Source organism: Anopheles coluzzii, chromosome 3, assembly GCF_943734685.1.
Source record: "Anopheles coluzzii chromosome 3, AcolN3, whole genome shotgun sequence".
In the NCBI taxonomy this organism is placed as follows: domain Eukaryota; kingdom Metazoa; phylum Arthropoda; class Insecta; order Diptera; family Culicidae; genus Anopheles; species Anopheles coluzzii.
The window spans coordinates 37,643,949-37,659,023 of NC_064671.1; the positions used below are offsets into that span (position 1 = coordinate 37,643,949).

At 39.2% G+C, this 15,075-nt stretch overlaps 1 protein-coding gene across 1 annotated transcript in view; it reads left to right on the top strand.

Moving 5' to 3' along the window:
• LOC120955900 (histone acetyltransferase KAT7) overlaps window positions 1-13,351 on the top strand; it is a 60,931-nt gene extending 47,580 nt beyond the window's left edge. The window contains exons 6-8 of the mRNA XM_040377115.2: window positions 4,623-4,780; window positions 5,998-6,093; window positions 12,651-13,351. Coding sequence (XP_040233049.2) covers window positions 4,623-4,780; window positions 5,998-6,093; window positions 12,651-12,770 — 374 coding nt within the window. The 3' untranslated portion in view covers window positions 12,771-13,351. The remainder of the gene's footprint in view (window positions 1-4,622; window positions 4,781-5,997; window positions 6,094-12,650) is intronic.
• The last annotated feature ends 1,724 nt before the right edge of the window (window positions 13,352-15,075 follow it).

The following is a 15,075-nucleotide window of genomic DNA, read 5'->3' on the forward strand; positions in this document are numbered from 1 at the left end:
CGATCACAAGAAATAAAGACGCATCAAGCAATCCATTGACGTTAACGCACGATGATGGATTGAGATAGTTTTTTTTTTAGTTGAGCATATAATTCCCCAACGGGCTACACCGTTGCAACAATGTTGCAGAGAGGCATCTGTTATCGTTCGTATGCGCGTTTTTTGGGGCGTTAGCGTGCTGGATGTGTGCAACGACTACCATAATCTAACAGCTGGTAATCAGCAGTGACTCTAAATGATGGTATCTTACCTTGATGTACATTCGGTAATCTGAGAAGTGGCATGGTTTTAATTCCAAATTAATGCTTACCTGTATATTGAGCACTATGGTACGGATACTGCTAGGGTGTAATTTAAAACATGTTGCCGTCAGAAACGGATAAATGTTTGCATGTTAAGAAGCGCTTATAATGAGTTATGCTTGAATAAACACGGAATGTTCATTATTTGAAGCAAGTTTTAAACAGTCACAAGTTTGTTTGTTTTGTGTTTTATTTGAGATCGAGCTGTCAGTAATAGGATATGAGTGTCCTGCTGCATCACTTATACGTGCTATGAAAGACTCATGATTGATGTATGTTGAAATTTTTAACATAAACCACTATAATGAATCCATTTGGTAAATGGGGTTTGATGGCATCACTCAGGGTAAACGGGGCCATTAGTCAATAATGCATTAACAGTCAAATGTGATCAAGGTGATCTATTTTAAATAGAAACTAGGACTGATTTCTAACTCATTGGGAAGTTGTTGTATTTATAGGATTGCTCAATTTGTCTGTAGTTTGATGACCTGGTGGCATGATGTCGTAAAGCCATAATTATTGTTCACATCTTCGTGCCTTGGTTTATTTTGTTCATAAGTTATACGCAATATTCGTTGTTCAATTTCTGACTTGATTGAGTACCTTGGTACATATTTGTTTATTGATTAATCAGGCTTCAATCGCTTCTGTATTTATTCTGGCCAAACCTTAATCATAGATGATTTGCAGTAACGAACCGTTGTTTCGTCCGAAGTCCCAACTTTAACCAAAAATTTCATTGTGAAATACTTAGAAAATCAGAGTACGCGAATAATGCGTTCCGGAGATATTCGCGTATCTCGGATTTTCGCGTAAGTCGAATATCACGTTTTTGATGCAAAATATTTGTGATAAATGGTTATTTTTTGATAAAGTTTTGTGGTTTTATGCACAAACTTACTTAACTTAATGTGTTAAGTTTTATGCACAAACTTAAAATTAAAAATTCGCGTAACTATGGGAAAGACTGCATTCAAAAAGCGTGGAATTATTTTTTTTTTAGTTTCTAGGAACTGTCCAATGATTTAATGTTTGAAAATGTGTCATAGATGTACTGGAGACAACAAGCTAGGTATGGTACTATTATCATCTACGTAGCTGCTTCGACTTACATTACAGGGGCTCTCATAGTGTTGGGACACATCCTTGATCATTTATTTTTGGAAGTGAGCTTCAACTGCACTTTATGACACCCTTTTGGGACAGGAGTCTTGGAAATTCATATTGGGTTTGTCAATAATTCGAAAATCAATTTGTTGAAATAAAGAATCAATAACTTTTCCCACAACTAAGAGGATTGCTGAAAAACTCTGCAAGTTACATATAGATGTATCAATTGTTGTTTCAAAATAGTAAAAAAGGTTTAATATGTTTATGTTATATGTTTTCCATTATAATTCTATTATAATACTATAAAACAAATATTTTCAATTGTTCATCATTCAATCTTATTTGCTAAATGATTTGCTATGATTCTATGCTATGACCCAAATGCAAACCAGCTTTTCTAAGAAGCAATTATTATAAAAAACAATAAAACAAAAACATTTCGTGTGTTTCAAGGATTAATATACTTAATTCAATCGCAGACCAACATGGAAAAATCCTAGACACACAGGTGCAAAAGAGAAAACCGTACTGTAGAACGATTTTTCTCTCATCACGCCAACACAATGCACCGGGAATCAAGAGACTGAGGCGTGCTGAGTGCGAAAAATTATCCGACCGTCTAGAGAAATCCATCGGCAGTGCGTCCCACGACGGTTGTACCATCCTTACGCTTCGGACATGGTCGGATGCAAACCAGGGCGGCGGTCTACCAGACAATTGACACTGGCAAGTGGGAATGAGTGAGCGAGCAAGCATAGCAGAGCAACCGGGGGACATGGACTGGGAACACCAGACTGGGCACGGGTGGTGATAGCACGGACGGGAGGGTGAATAGTCTCGAACCCGAACCTACGTCAACAGTGCGCAACTTTGGTATGGCGCCCTAGTACGTCGCTTGTCTGCGCCGTTTTTCCGCCCGTCAGTTTTCCAGCGTCTCTTTCACTCGCACTGTCTGCAGTCCGCGTCTGGCGGTCGTCCGCTTTCGTCAACCGATGGGCTATAGGTTTTCCCAAACCTCACTTTCCATTTTCGCTTTCCCGGGTTCGGGTTTTCCCTTTTTGACGCCCCGGACGAACGTCGATGAGGAGAGCTTTTCCGTTTTCTATGTTTTTTTTTGTTCCTCCATAGACGTACTACGCGCTTGACGTTACTCGCTTCGCGTTAGTGTAGAGCGTTTATGTTTGAAGCCCACGCTCTCTCTGGTGTTGGTGGCCGTGTTCTTCGATGCATTTGCGCTGTAAATGCTATGTGCGAGCCCGACATTAACGAACCGCCGTTTTGGGATGTGTCCACGTGAAGGTAGAATGGGCACGAGCTGGCTGGGTGTTGTTGTATGTAGTATGCGAACAGCTTTGGAGTAATTTATCCTGACAGTGTGGAAAACCAGGAACCTTGTTGTGCAGTGGGCTTCGGTAGCTAGTGTGTGTTGGTATATACGCACACTGTGCAAGGCAATGACCCTCAGTTCGATTTGGAGCATCGTCTGGCTATCCTGGTTACCAGCTCTATCCCTGCTATGAGCGGTGCGGTATCCCGGTTACACAGTGCAACACTGTCGTGTGGCAATATGTGTGCCGTCCGTCCGTCGTTGTAGGGGAAATTTGCAAGCGAGAAAGCATACGGAAGTATGTGTGATCCACCAAACTGAAGAACCTTCGAGTTCTTCCACCCTTTGCGAATTAGTTTTGTTTTTATGAGTGTGTGTATGTGTGTATGTGGCACGTTTAAGAGTGTACATAAGCGAGCCGCGTTGCATTGCATTTTTGTTACGCCGGTGTGAGGTAGGTTCATATGTTTCCTGTTTTACACGGCGAAACGAACGAACCAAACCGCGTTCACTTCTGTAGCGGTTGTTCCACCCGGCAGGAAGTAATGAACTTTCACCCTCCCAGGTGCGTGCTGCACTTCCATTCCATCTGCAAATCCTTAAAAACGTCCCCCGTTTTTCGAGGACTTTTGTGGTTGTAAAATTTGGTGTATCGTTAGAGATGGATATCTCGTTCGTTTTTTGTGGTTGTCGCTTTTTTCCATGATGGGGCACGAGTATTGAACAAATTGGACAGCCGAATCTGTTAATCTGTGTGAGAGAGAATTCGTTTGTTCCGCTGTGAACATAATCTTTTCTAAAGAGAGCAATGGAGAGTCGCTAACGAGAGATTAAGAATGGGTTCAAAAAACCTCTGTATCATGTTTGTCAAGAGAAGACTTCAGCGTGATCATTCCGGAAGAAGCAGTTGTATGTGCACACGGATGGCGAAACATAAAATGGTTCTACACAACGCCAGTCTCAGCTTTGTGGGTATGCATGTATATAAAATTAACTACAGTGGTGTAAAAAGCGATGATAAAGCTGTCATTGTTCATACTAACACACAACCGAACTGTTGGGAAATATGCGATAGAAGGAATAACTTTCGAATCCTAAGATCTCGATCTCATCGCCAAGAATCAAAACAAACACAAAATTATTTTGTATGTTTCCAACAACAATGTTTTTTTTAGTAATGTTTCGATCCAATAACTTATCTTAAAATTCGAAAATGTTGATTTTGCTATTCAAAACTTCCCATAGAATCTCTGCCCATATCAAACGAGTTGTCAAACTTCTCACATGCCCTAAGCTTCTCCGCGTTGGTCATTGATCCCTTCACAGCTGTTAGCCTTGAAATGGTACAGCCAACGACAGCCAGCCAGTTAATCGCACGAAGAATCCGGTGTAATGCATGGCAAGCATCACAGCAAATCGAATCCTCCTGTTCGCAATTTTGTCAGTTTGGTGACCGAACAGCAACACCTGCTGCCTTGGTTATAGCTACCCGCCTGCTTGTTTTTCGGCGTTGTTGCTTGTGTCGCCGTTCTTAAGCTGCGTTGCGAACTAAGACATATCATCTTAAGGGCGATGCGTGCTTAATCTCGCTCCGCTTATGCACGAAACACGTGGCCGTCGATCGAAAGCTGGTTTCTAGAGCAAAGTGTCGTTTTGTGTTAGTGTGGAGTTTAAGCCGAATATGGTTTGTGCCGAATGGCGAAGGAGGACTTAGATGGGCATGACGTAGCCGCTGGTAGCAGCGATATTACGCAAATGCGTTGAAACAGATTTGGGGTGGAGAACATAGCATTGAAAAGCAAATGAATTAAATAACATGCCTTCAAAACACTATATTACCCTAATGTGACTTTACTATTCTTCTTGCCTCTTTCTTACAGGTTATTTGCTAACACGAGTGGAAGGCAAAATAGGCTCCCCCGAAAAACCGCTTTCCGATTTGGGTTTGATATCGTATCGATCGTATTGGAAAGATGTGTTGCTTGCCTATTTATGCTCCCGGCCTGGTACTACACTTAGCATCAAAGATATCTCACAGGTATGTGTTTTATGATACTATTTAAGAAGAAGTATTCTTTGACACATTATTAGTAGTATTATTAGTATTATTATTTGTAGTATTATTAGTAGTATTATTAGTAGTATTATTAGTAGAATTATTAGTATTATTATTAGTAGTATTATTAGTATTAGTAGTGTATTATTAGTAGTGAGTCGGTCTCATGGGACAGTCGTCAACACGCACGACTTAACAACATGCCCGTCATGGGTTCAAGCCCCAAATAGACCGTGCCGCCATACGTAGGACCGACTATCTTGCTATGGGGGGTAATCTAAAGTGGGTACTAACAGGCCTTAACCGACAACGGTTGTAGAGCCAAAAAGAAGAAGAAGATTCTTTGATAGCAAAATATTTGTGTGCATTTCGAGTTGGCCACTTGTAAAAATCCTTAAAGTAAAAATTCTTAATGTTAAGTTCTAACGTTCTACGAGTGCAGTGTTAGTTAGATCGATTTTGAATTATTCTTTGCTTCGTACAAAATTATTCCAACATTGCTTTCGTACCACTCCCAGTAATAGCCTGTATGCTCACAGCAAGCATAATTGCAATTAAATTCTTTACAATTCGCCAGAATTGTCGCTTTTCCTGGTATTGATCTCCGATAAAATTGAACAAGTTTCGTTGCAGTGACATTTTCATCATTATTGTCTTTTTCCTCAGATCGCTTGTATGTGATCCATCATCAAACGTGTCGTAAAGATCGCACAAGCTTTGAATAATTAGATCATTTACTCGGACAGCTGTCGTTTGCACGCTTGTTCAAGCGGCTTAAGATAGTGAATTGCTTTTTTTTTAGTTTTGTTATTTTCTCCAGAAGAGTAATGTTTTTGGTATCATGATAAGCGATGTTTCACACCTCAAATATGATTGCCATCACTTTACGAAGCTGATTAACTAATTAAATAACCATTAGTTCAGCGTGATTAATGTACCATCAAATAGTGAGACTTTTTTTTGCGATGCGTTGCTTGATGTTCATACATGCTTCACATGTTTTATCCCCATTGCAACGGTGCAGCGAGCAGCTGCGAACTGTGCACGATAGATCGGAGATAGGGCAGTGTTCAATTTTTGGAATCAAATTTGAAAAATGGCAAATATTTCTTTATCGCTCTTTTTTTTTGTTTGCTTCTCGTTTCCCATGGTGCGAAAAGTATTGTTAATAATGTATGCTTTCTCTTAAACTTTTCCAGGAAATGGCGATCAACTCTTATGATATTGTCAGTACGCTTCAGGCTCTCGGTATGATGAAATACTGGAAGGGAAAGCATATCATACTAAAAAAGCTGGTGAGTACATTAATGGGTTAAGGTAGAAGATAACAATTATAGAAACTTGATGTAATTTTGTTTTGTTCAAATGTGCGTTTGGTTGTATACTTACTTTACGAATTTCACAATATGTTTTAATCTATGATTTTTAATCAATAGCAAACGAAGAGAATGGCAGATATAACGAAGTCTAATTATTACCTCGAACAAGAACCATAATTGTGTCTGCAGAGCTAATCGTTCTGTTATTGTATTTGTCCTAATCACACGCATTTGAGAGCTATAGGTTGATTTCTTAACCATTAATGAATGATGGCAAATGATAGGAATGAAGTTAGAATTAGGCATGTTTGCAAAGAACTCTGTAGCAGCCCGCTCTTCCGTCGTCGCTTTTTCGCGGGTCGCAGGGGCATTATTAGATGCCATCATATTTTATTGTTATGGCTCTTAATGCTTACGTTCATCGATTTGAGGCAAAAACAATACAATTTGGCAATGTTAATGTGTGGTCATTTTCAAATGTGTGAACCAGTATCATCATTGTATCATATCTATGGAGCGTTTTGGTTGTTTTTGTTATTAAATTACTGTTAAGGTTCACATCAAACTGAAAGTGTGCCGAATTACGATTATCGTTGAATCGCTGGATGTGGAAATGTGTAGCAGCTGGAAAAATTATATGAAATGGGTTGAAAATTGTATTGATAACGATAATTTTGCACAAAAATAATTGTAAAATTATTGCAAACAATTTACTTTTAAAGCTAATTATCCATTATTGTTCAATTGCATTGCAACACAAACTCTGGTTAGTTTCATCCGTTAGCCATGGTCAGGTGCAGCGTAGATGTGTGCGCATGCTAAAACATTACATACGCCAATAACCCTTCCGCTCTGGTAATCGTAAAACGATGGTAGGTTCGTTATCGGATCGATTGTGCATCCTCCTTTTTACTCGGTTACCACCGGGACTATCACTGGGGTAAGCAGTCGATTTGCAATCGATTCTAATTACAGTTATTGCATGCTGGTTTCTGGCATTCTGTGTTGAAACAAAAGGCATCACGTATACTGGTTTCTACTGGGATATGGTTGATCAGCTCCTTAACGCGTACGTGCCGAAATTGATTGACCACGAACATTGTTAATGGTTTCGACAGGTCGATGGCAACATTGTATCCTGTTGCGCTGTTTGCCTTATCCTTCTGCGACGGTAAGGTTTTGCTGTGAAGGCTAATGAAGCAAAATCGATTGAAGATGCTAATGGTGCGCTAATTAACATTTCTCAATCATTTTCGGACGATGGCAGAACACCTTGCCAATGATCAATGGCATCCAAAGTGGATAGTGTGAGTGTTCTGTGAGTTTTGTATTAGTTACTAAATCTTCTTTACAGTCTCAAAACCACAGTAGTATTTTCTTAATTTTGCACCGCAACAAACGTTACGATCGGTGGACCTTAGAAAGCACCCGGCCCCACAGCAGCAGCAGTGTTCCGTTGAACCTGATTGCAAATAAATTGACACTAATGATATTCGCAGCTGTTGCCGTCGTTGCGTTCGACCGGATTACGTACGTTTGTTTTTTCTAATGAAGCTCAATACAAAAAAGCACACCACAGAAATGCCCTGCGTTCGCCATGATCCTGCTACTTGATCTCGCAACCATTAGAGAGTTCCGTTGCATGGGAAGAAGATACTTATCATGGTAGAAAAGTAAACAACTTTACCTCTCGGCCATTCCCTCTGAAACGCCGAGCATCGATCGTCGTCGCTTTCATTTTGGTACACGGCTTAAATTCAACACGCTTCTCGATCGGTGATCGAACGATTAACCTCACAGCTTAGCTCTTTCGGGCAAAGGTTTGCAGGAGGGCGGCAAATTAAAATGCACATCTTAAAGGCGGTGCTATGGCTACGGCTCGTAAAGTTACCGATCGTATGATGTGCTAAATACTGCCGAATCCCTTTCGTGACTTGTAGTTAGGATATGTTGCAAGCTGCTTCACCCACAGGTGTGCCAAACACGCACGGTGTGGTCTAACAGTTTTAGGCGCTGCTCTGTCGAGAAAAACGACGGTTGGTGAAGGTGGTGAGCTTTGCTTGGACGTTAAGTTTGATTTGAAAGCTTATCGTTCGAAAGCAATTTGGGCAGATGCGAATTCCAATGCACCTGCTGGTATGTTTAGCCTCTTGCTTGGGTTTATTTTCGTACGGGATTGAAATTGTCATGTTTGTATAAGATATTTATTGGCATATCAATGTTTTATAGAGTTCCTCCACTTTATCTGAAACTTTTGGCATAATTTCATGCAACGCTGTGAAATGATGTCATACATTAATGCCACAGTGGAGAACAAGTATATCAAAAAAAACTGGTAAGGGTTGTTTTTATGCAAATTTTAACTTGATGATTTTAGGTTTGTTGGTAGAATTTGCAATAGTATCAACTCTGCTGTGTACTGATCTCATTTGATAACGTTAAATACCGATTTGTATAACGAAATGAGGTATGAAGTTAATGTATGGTTAATTCGACATGTTTAATATACCTTTTTCAAGCCCAAACCAACGATGTTAAAATGCCTTTGAACATTGTTCAATTATACGTAAACATTTCACGTCCAACTGAAATGCTGATGTCTTTCTGAACATTTTTCAATCGCTCCTAAACATTTGCTATCCTAAATATTACAATACGTGTATATTACCCGGTTTCGCGTCTATACATAAAATTTTATTACAATTAAATTGTTTGCCGACTGTTTTTTATTGATTTTGTGCTTAAATAATTGATAGTCAATAATCAATTTAGTTGGTACCGAAATAAATTATTGACGAATAATTTCTATCTGTTTTTGTACCAGGCTAAAGGCTAAAATAAAAGACCACAAAGCAAACGTAAGCAAACTTAGGTGTTCTAATTGCTCAGTTACGATTGAACGAAGTTCAGATAGGTATCAGTATTTTATCAGTTGGACGTCGAATATTTATTTACAGTTGAACAATGTTCAAAAGCAGCTTAACATTGTTTATTTGGGTTCGAAAACGGTGTATCATTTTATATTCGGAGAAAGGCCATATCATCAAATGAAATCAAATGAATTCTGTTCTGCACGATTATAAGCCGTTGGCAGATAAGTTGAAGAAGGAATCCAAAGGTAGGGTTGCTTCTGATGCATAGTAATCCAAAAGTATCGATAAAGATGTCTTAATGTATGAGCAGTAAAAAATCCACCATGAAAAATAATTGATTGTTATCATGGTAAAATCCTTATTTTCGACTAAGTACAACCCTATGTGTAAAAGTGATATTTAGATCGGGATGTTTAATGTTCTGCCCAAACTTAAAGGAAATTGAAGTCTTGAGAAATAGTACCAAGCACAAAATCATTCAATCAAGATAACGGGCAGGACATACAAATATTTTTGAAAGATTCATAGACTGTGTGAAAAAACTAATAATCTTATGTAGTTTTTCCTCTTTTTCCCACAAAAATAGCCTTTCTGGACAACAAACAATACAATTATAACAACAACAAATCATATACGATTACACGTTTTCTCTGCTCCAATATGCGGAATTGAAATAAAACCTGACATTTCGTAAGCAGCTGATTTAATTAACTACGATGCAAGAAATTTCCAATGGCACTCATCATTCTAAATTTCATTGCCAGGCGGGTTGCTGCGATGCCAGAAGGTTGTATCTGAATGTTCCTGAGATAATTCACCTCTTGCGTTCAGTACCACCTGCTTGAAGCTGTATGCTAAGCGCCTTGCGCAATTCAGTGTCGTGCATCCAACTCAACAGCAAGTGAGGCTCTCTTTTTGCTTGTTCATTCGCATATTCCTCATTGATACACACGATGCTCTAAAGGGTCTACTGATTTAGTCCTGGCGTGTGCAACGAATTCTTATTAACAAAAAAGTTCCGTTTTGAAATGTTAATGAGTAATAACTTAATCATCAACGATGAGCTTATCGCGATCGGTTACTTCATTTGAATTTTGAGTGCGTATACCTGGAAGGTGTCCCCACCTCGACCCTCCCTTCCAATTTAGCTTAACAGAAGGATGACTTGTTATGAAGATTAGTTTTGTTTTAATTGAAGAATACTTTCCCTGATTTGAGATACGCAGCGCCCGTAACGTTGTCCCTTTCGCTTCCAGCTGCACTGCCGTACGCAATCGTTACGATGTAATTGGTCAAAACTACAGCGCCAATTGCTAATTTTTGTTGCTGCCTACCTCTTTGCTGATCGGTATCACCAGCCGATCTTTTAGTTTACAAATTGTAGTAACAATCGATGCGCTTGGCCGATCTGTGTTAGATATCGTCAGCTACTTGGCGCAGTAAAACAGCTCACTAGCTAACGGTACCTGATTGGTACGCTTCAACAAATTTGACAGTTTGATGAAACGACGATCCCTCTCCAACATCATCAGCTGGTGGTCAACCGCTGTCACGCAACTCGGCAAGCCGTTTAAGCAGGTCGTTTCGCAAAGAGGAAGCAACGAAGTCGTCGCTACAGCACGCTGCTACTGTTTTAGCGCGTTCTGGGCTGTCAATAAGCAAATAGCTTCGATCACGATCACTAGAGCAGATCGGGGCAAAAGCGCTTCGGCATAAGTTAGGTAAAAGCGTATGCGCCCGCTTCCCTGCTCGGACGATCCTCGCCGCCTATGGATATGGGTTGTGAGGCATTCCACCTCGCAGATGACCTCGTTGGTTTATCTGTTTCCCTTACGCGCGCGTGCGCGCGGCCACACTCTTGGTAGAAGGCTAGCGTTTCCCGTCCCGCTCGTTGGGGCTTGTGAAATGAGGTGCTCCGGAACTTTTTGGCCCGTATCTCGCTAATTAGCGTGTAATTGCTCTTTTGATGGACGTTTCCGGGATTTCGCCCGTTGCAAAAACTGAAACTTTGCGAAGCGGCAGAGACAACGAGGAGGAAGGGGCTCGGTCGATTTAGTTTGCCGAAGGCTAGTAGCTAACAATTGTGGTTACCTCTTTGCGGTGGTGCTCCTTACCGTCGAGCAAACAAGTGGCCACTGTAGGGATAGGTCCATCTTCAGGTGTCTTAAAGAGTGGCACTGTGTAATACATGATGGTGAGCTTTTCACAAGTAACGAGGGTTATTGCTATAGCATAGGTCAGTTATTTAAGCAGAAGTCTAAAGACACGTTCGTGGCTCACATGAAGCTGCTGACATTTATACCTGTAAAAAATACAGTTTTTTTTATATTCTTTTTGATATATTTTTTATAGTATTTGTTAAATATTGATTTTTTTAAATACTTGTTAATTTGTGCTGATAATTTTAAAACAAAACTTACAACACTTACTAAGTTAGTATGATTACTATACTATACTTACCATCATACTATTGCCACACTGTCCTAAATGGTCATGCAAGCCAACATTTTAACTATTTGTTAATTTATTTATTTATTTCATTTTGTATTACGGCCCTTCGTAAATTCATTTGAAATACATTAACTTATATTTTAAACTCAATTGCTAGTTATGTTTATGAGGCTACATACTATTATAATGTTAACCTTTTAAGTCTTAAAAGGCAATAGAATTGTCTCAACATATACGGTGCAGAGCACCTTCCTATGGCGGGATATATAATGCGTTTTTGCTTACGAACCAAATTGGGTACTTTTCAAGATACCGCCCTTTGGCAGCGTAAGATCATTATGCCCAGCTAACGAGTTGCGTTTGATCTGATCATTTTTAATCTTTTATACAAGCCTGTTGTAGCATAAACAGCTTGTTAGTCAATACTATAATCATTCCAGTTATTGCATTCTGCGCCTATCGTAATTTATATGTAATTGAGAATTGAGACAGAATCGATTACCTTGCAAGCTCGTTCGAAATTAAGCCATTTGCACCTTTCACCAAATGCAGTGAATATCAAAAAATGGCCAACAAAGATCATTGTCGGTTTTTTTTCTTTTAGCTGAAGTTCAATGATCGATACAGTTCAGCATTATGCTTGCAACTGTTTATCTTAGTGTGTTGTTAAGATTACCTATTAATGTTCGTCTTAAGTTGAAATGCTTTGGTGGACAGCGTACAGACCCGAAAGACTGTGTGCACTTAATAGCAGGAGGGGCGCATTGAATTGCCGATTAAAAAATATAATAAAAAATGCAATGTTTAATCTTCATCCTTATCACTTTCTGCTCGGGCAAATAATGACAGGCCTTGGCCGTAGCCTTACCACGTACTAAATGGGATTCTCTCTAATTAGCTTAAGTTGTTTTGTTTAATATCTTTTAGCAGAGCCGCAACTGAATATTGCAACGCAATTTCGTGCACGCGAAAGTGTCTGTTAATGGCACATTAAATGTGTACTGCTCGTGTAGACATTCCTTTCCGTGTAGATTGGTTTTGCTTTAGCGAATTTTTTATATGGGTTTTTCTGTGTATTGAAAATCATAAGTTATCATTTAAACATTAGTGTAGCTTGAGCACTGTTGAACAAACGATTTCAAATTATGGAAAGAACACACCATTATACTGCTATGCGTTCACTAAACATTGCGTTGTGTTGTTTTGCAGGACGTTCTGGATGAGTACGAGGAGCGTGTAAAGCGCCGCGGCAATATGCCTAAGATCGATCAATCCTGCCTAAAGTGGACACCGTTCGTTGCTCCTACCCCATCAACACCATCATCCTAGCGCCAACCACACATGAATAACGTTCATGCGCTGTACAACAACACGGGCCATTCTGCACCAGGAGCTAACAATTGTTTGTCCAAAAACAGTTTTCGAGGCGTTTTCTAGATCGGTTTGGTGCTTGTTTTGAGTATCTTTAAATTATAATTTCTTCAGGGGTTTTTTTTAATTTTTATTTTTTTTTTGCGTGTACAGTAAGTAAGGTACATAGTTGGCTAGAGTAATTTGAAGAAACGTACATAAAATCCTCGGTGTACAGAATATACTTATTACAAGTTAGGTTTAATGGAAATCTTTGGCAAACAATAAACTTTGCTAACTTAGAGAAGAGGTAGAATGAAGAGATAATTGTAACATAAATATATCGTGGTAGATTTACTTCGAGAAACTTATTATATGATCATGCAGGTAGATAACAGTAATTACTTTACATGTCTTCAAATTTTAATGTCTACACATTGCAGTATGACACTTTTAGATATTGTGTTATTTATGTCTATTTTTTATTTAATTAGAAACGGAAAGCTATAGGATAAACTAATTTTAAATAAATGTATGTAAACAAATATGCTCAATTGAAACACTGCATGCTGTCTACATTTGCTTTATTAAAGAAAATACATTCAATATGCATTGTAAACAGGAAAGAAATGAAATATCATCTACAAATTTCTTTAAAATTTTGAGCTTTTGAATGTTCTGTGTGGGAAAAGGGAGTAAATTTAGAGAATAATCTTTTATCCACTAATACTAGGAAGCGAAATATACCGTAAAAAGGCATGGTTCAAAGTAGTCTTATGGATCACCAAAACGAAGCCAACCTTTTCCCACCATTGCTTAAGATACTGGGCTCTTGCGACGTTGCATGAATCATCGTGCAAGGAAAAATTCCACTCATTTCCTGGTGCGTCACTATGTTGGGAATTTCCGATGCAAAACAACAAACTGGTTCGACATCATACGCGGCCGTTTTCTGTTGTTGCACGTGAACCAATCATATCTTGCTCGACGCAATCTTTTGTTTTTTGTTGTTGTTTGTGTGTATGTGTTTTCTTAGCCCTTCCAAGGAGAGAGTAAATCTATGCTACATGCCTTCGCTGAGTCACTCAAAAGCGTAAGAAATGGTACTATCGGTTTCTTTTTATATTGTCAGCACAGTTTGGAGAGATATATCTGCACAAATTAAAGGAAACATTTTCTTTTTTGTATGTTCTTAGAACGATGGTCGTTTGAATTATGAATAGTATGATTCGGTCTAATAATTATTATTATGTTTGTATTAAAAATCATGCTTTTCTTTTCCATTTTTTGAAATATATTTATTAAATTGTTTTCAAAACTAAAATCAATCAAGTAAATTGCTTTACTAAGCGGCATTCCTGAACTATTGAAATGACTATCGTTGTAAGATATAAAAGTTCGTCAAGAACTTTCGACCACCTTGCGCTTGTGTTGAAAATCCCCCCTCTTTTTCAATAACGATAAACAAACCGTCCCGCACGGTTATGTTTCATTTAATTTTATTTACGCTTCCTATGGGCTTTCCTGTCCATTGAAGGCACCGTTCCAAATTACCATCATTATACGCAATCGAGCTACACGCGAATGACGTTAAACTGTAGCAAAACTGTCGCCCCGGCGATGTGAAGAATTCGAAAATTAATGAGTTTAGGCAGAAGCCAAACGGAGCAGCATAACTTATCCATTTCACAGGTAAGAAGTTTAAGTTAATTGAAATGACCGATAAGTAAAGCGTCCCATCATCGCCGATCACGGTTAATAGCAGCAAAACAACAAAAAGAAAAAAAAAGAACCACTCGGTTTGGATTGTTTCAGTGCTTCGCTTTTCGAACACCGATCGGTTTATATTTAATTCCATCCCGGCCTCTTACGCCGTGTGTCCCGCTTTACTTGCAAGGTTACTGTAAAGGTTCAGTTAATGATAGGTTTGCAGGAAGAAGCTGCCGATCGTAGCAATCTCCTTCGCGGAAGTCGCTTTCGGTAGGATACTCGGTAGGTGGTGTATGTAGGTCGCACTGTCGCTTGCCAAACCCGGTGACGAACCTGACGATGAAAGATGACGAGGAAGACGTGCATGATGCAAAATTGAGGTGAATTATCATATTATCGGATGTTGTCGGATAATGCCAGGTGATGGTTGACTCGTGCTGCAATGCGGAATGTGCATCGGCGATCGCGATGAACGCATGTATCGCTCTGTGATCGTCACCTGGTGGTGTTGTTTTATGCTTTGCTCAATAAATGGTTGGTAGAAGAGAAGCGATCGTGTTGAAATATGAATGGT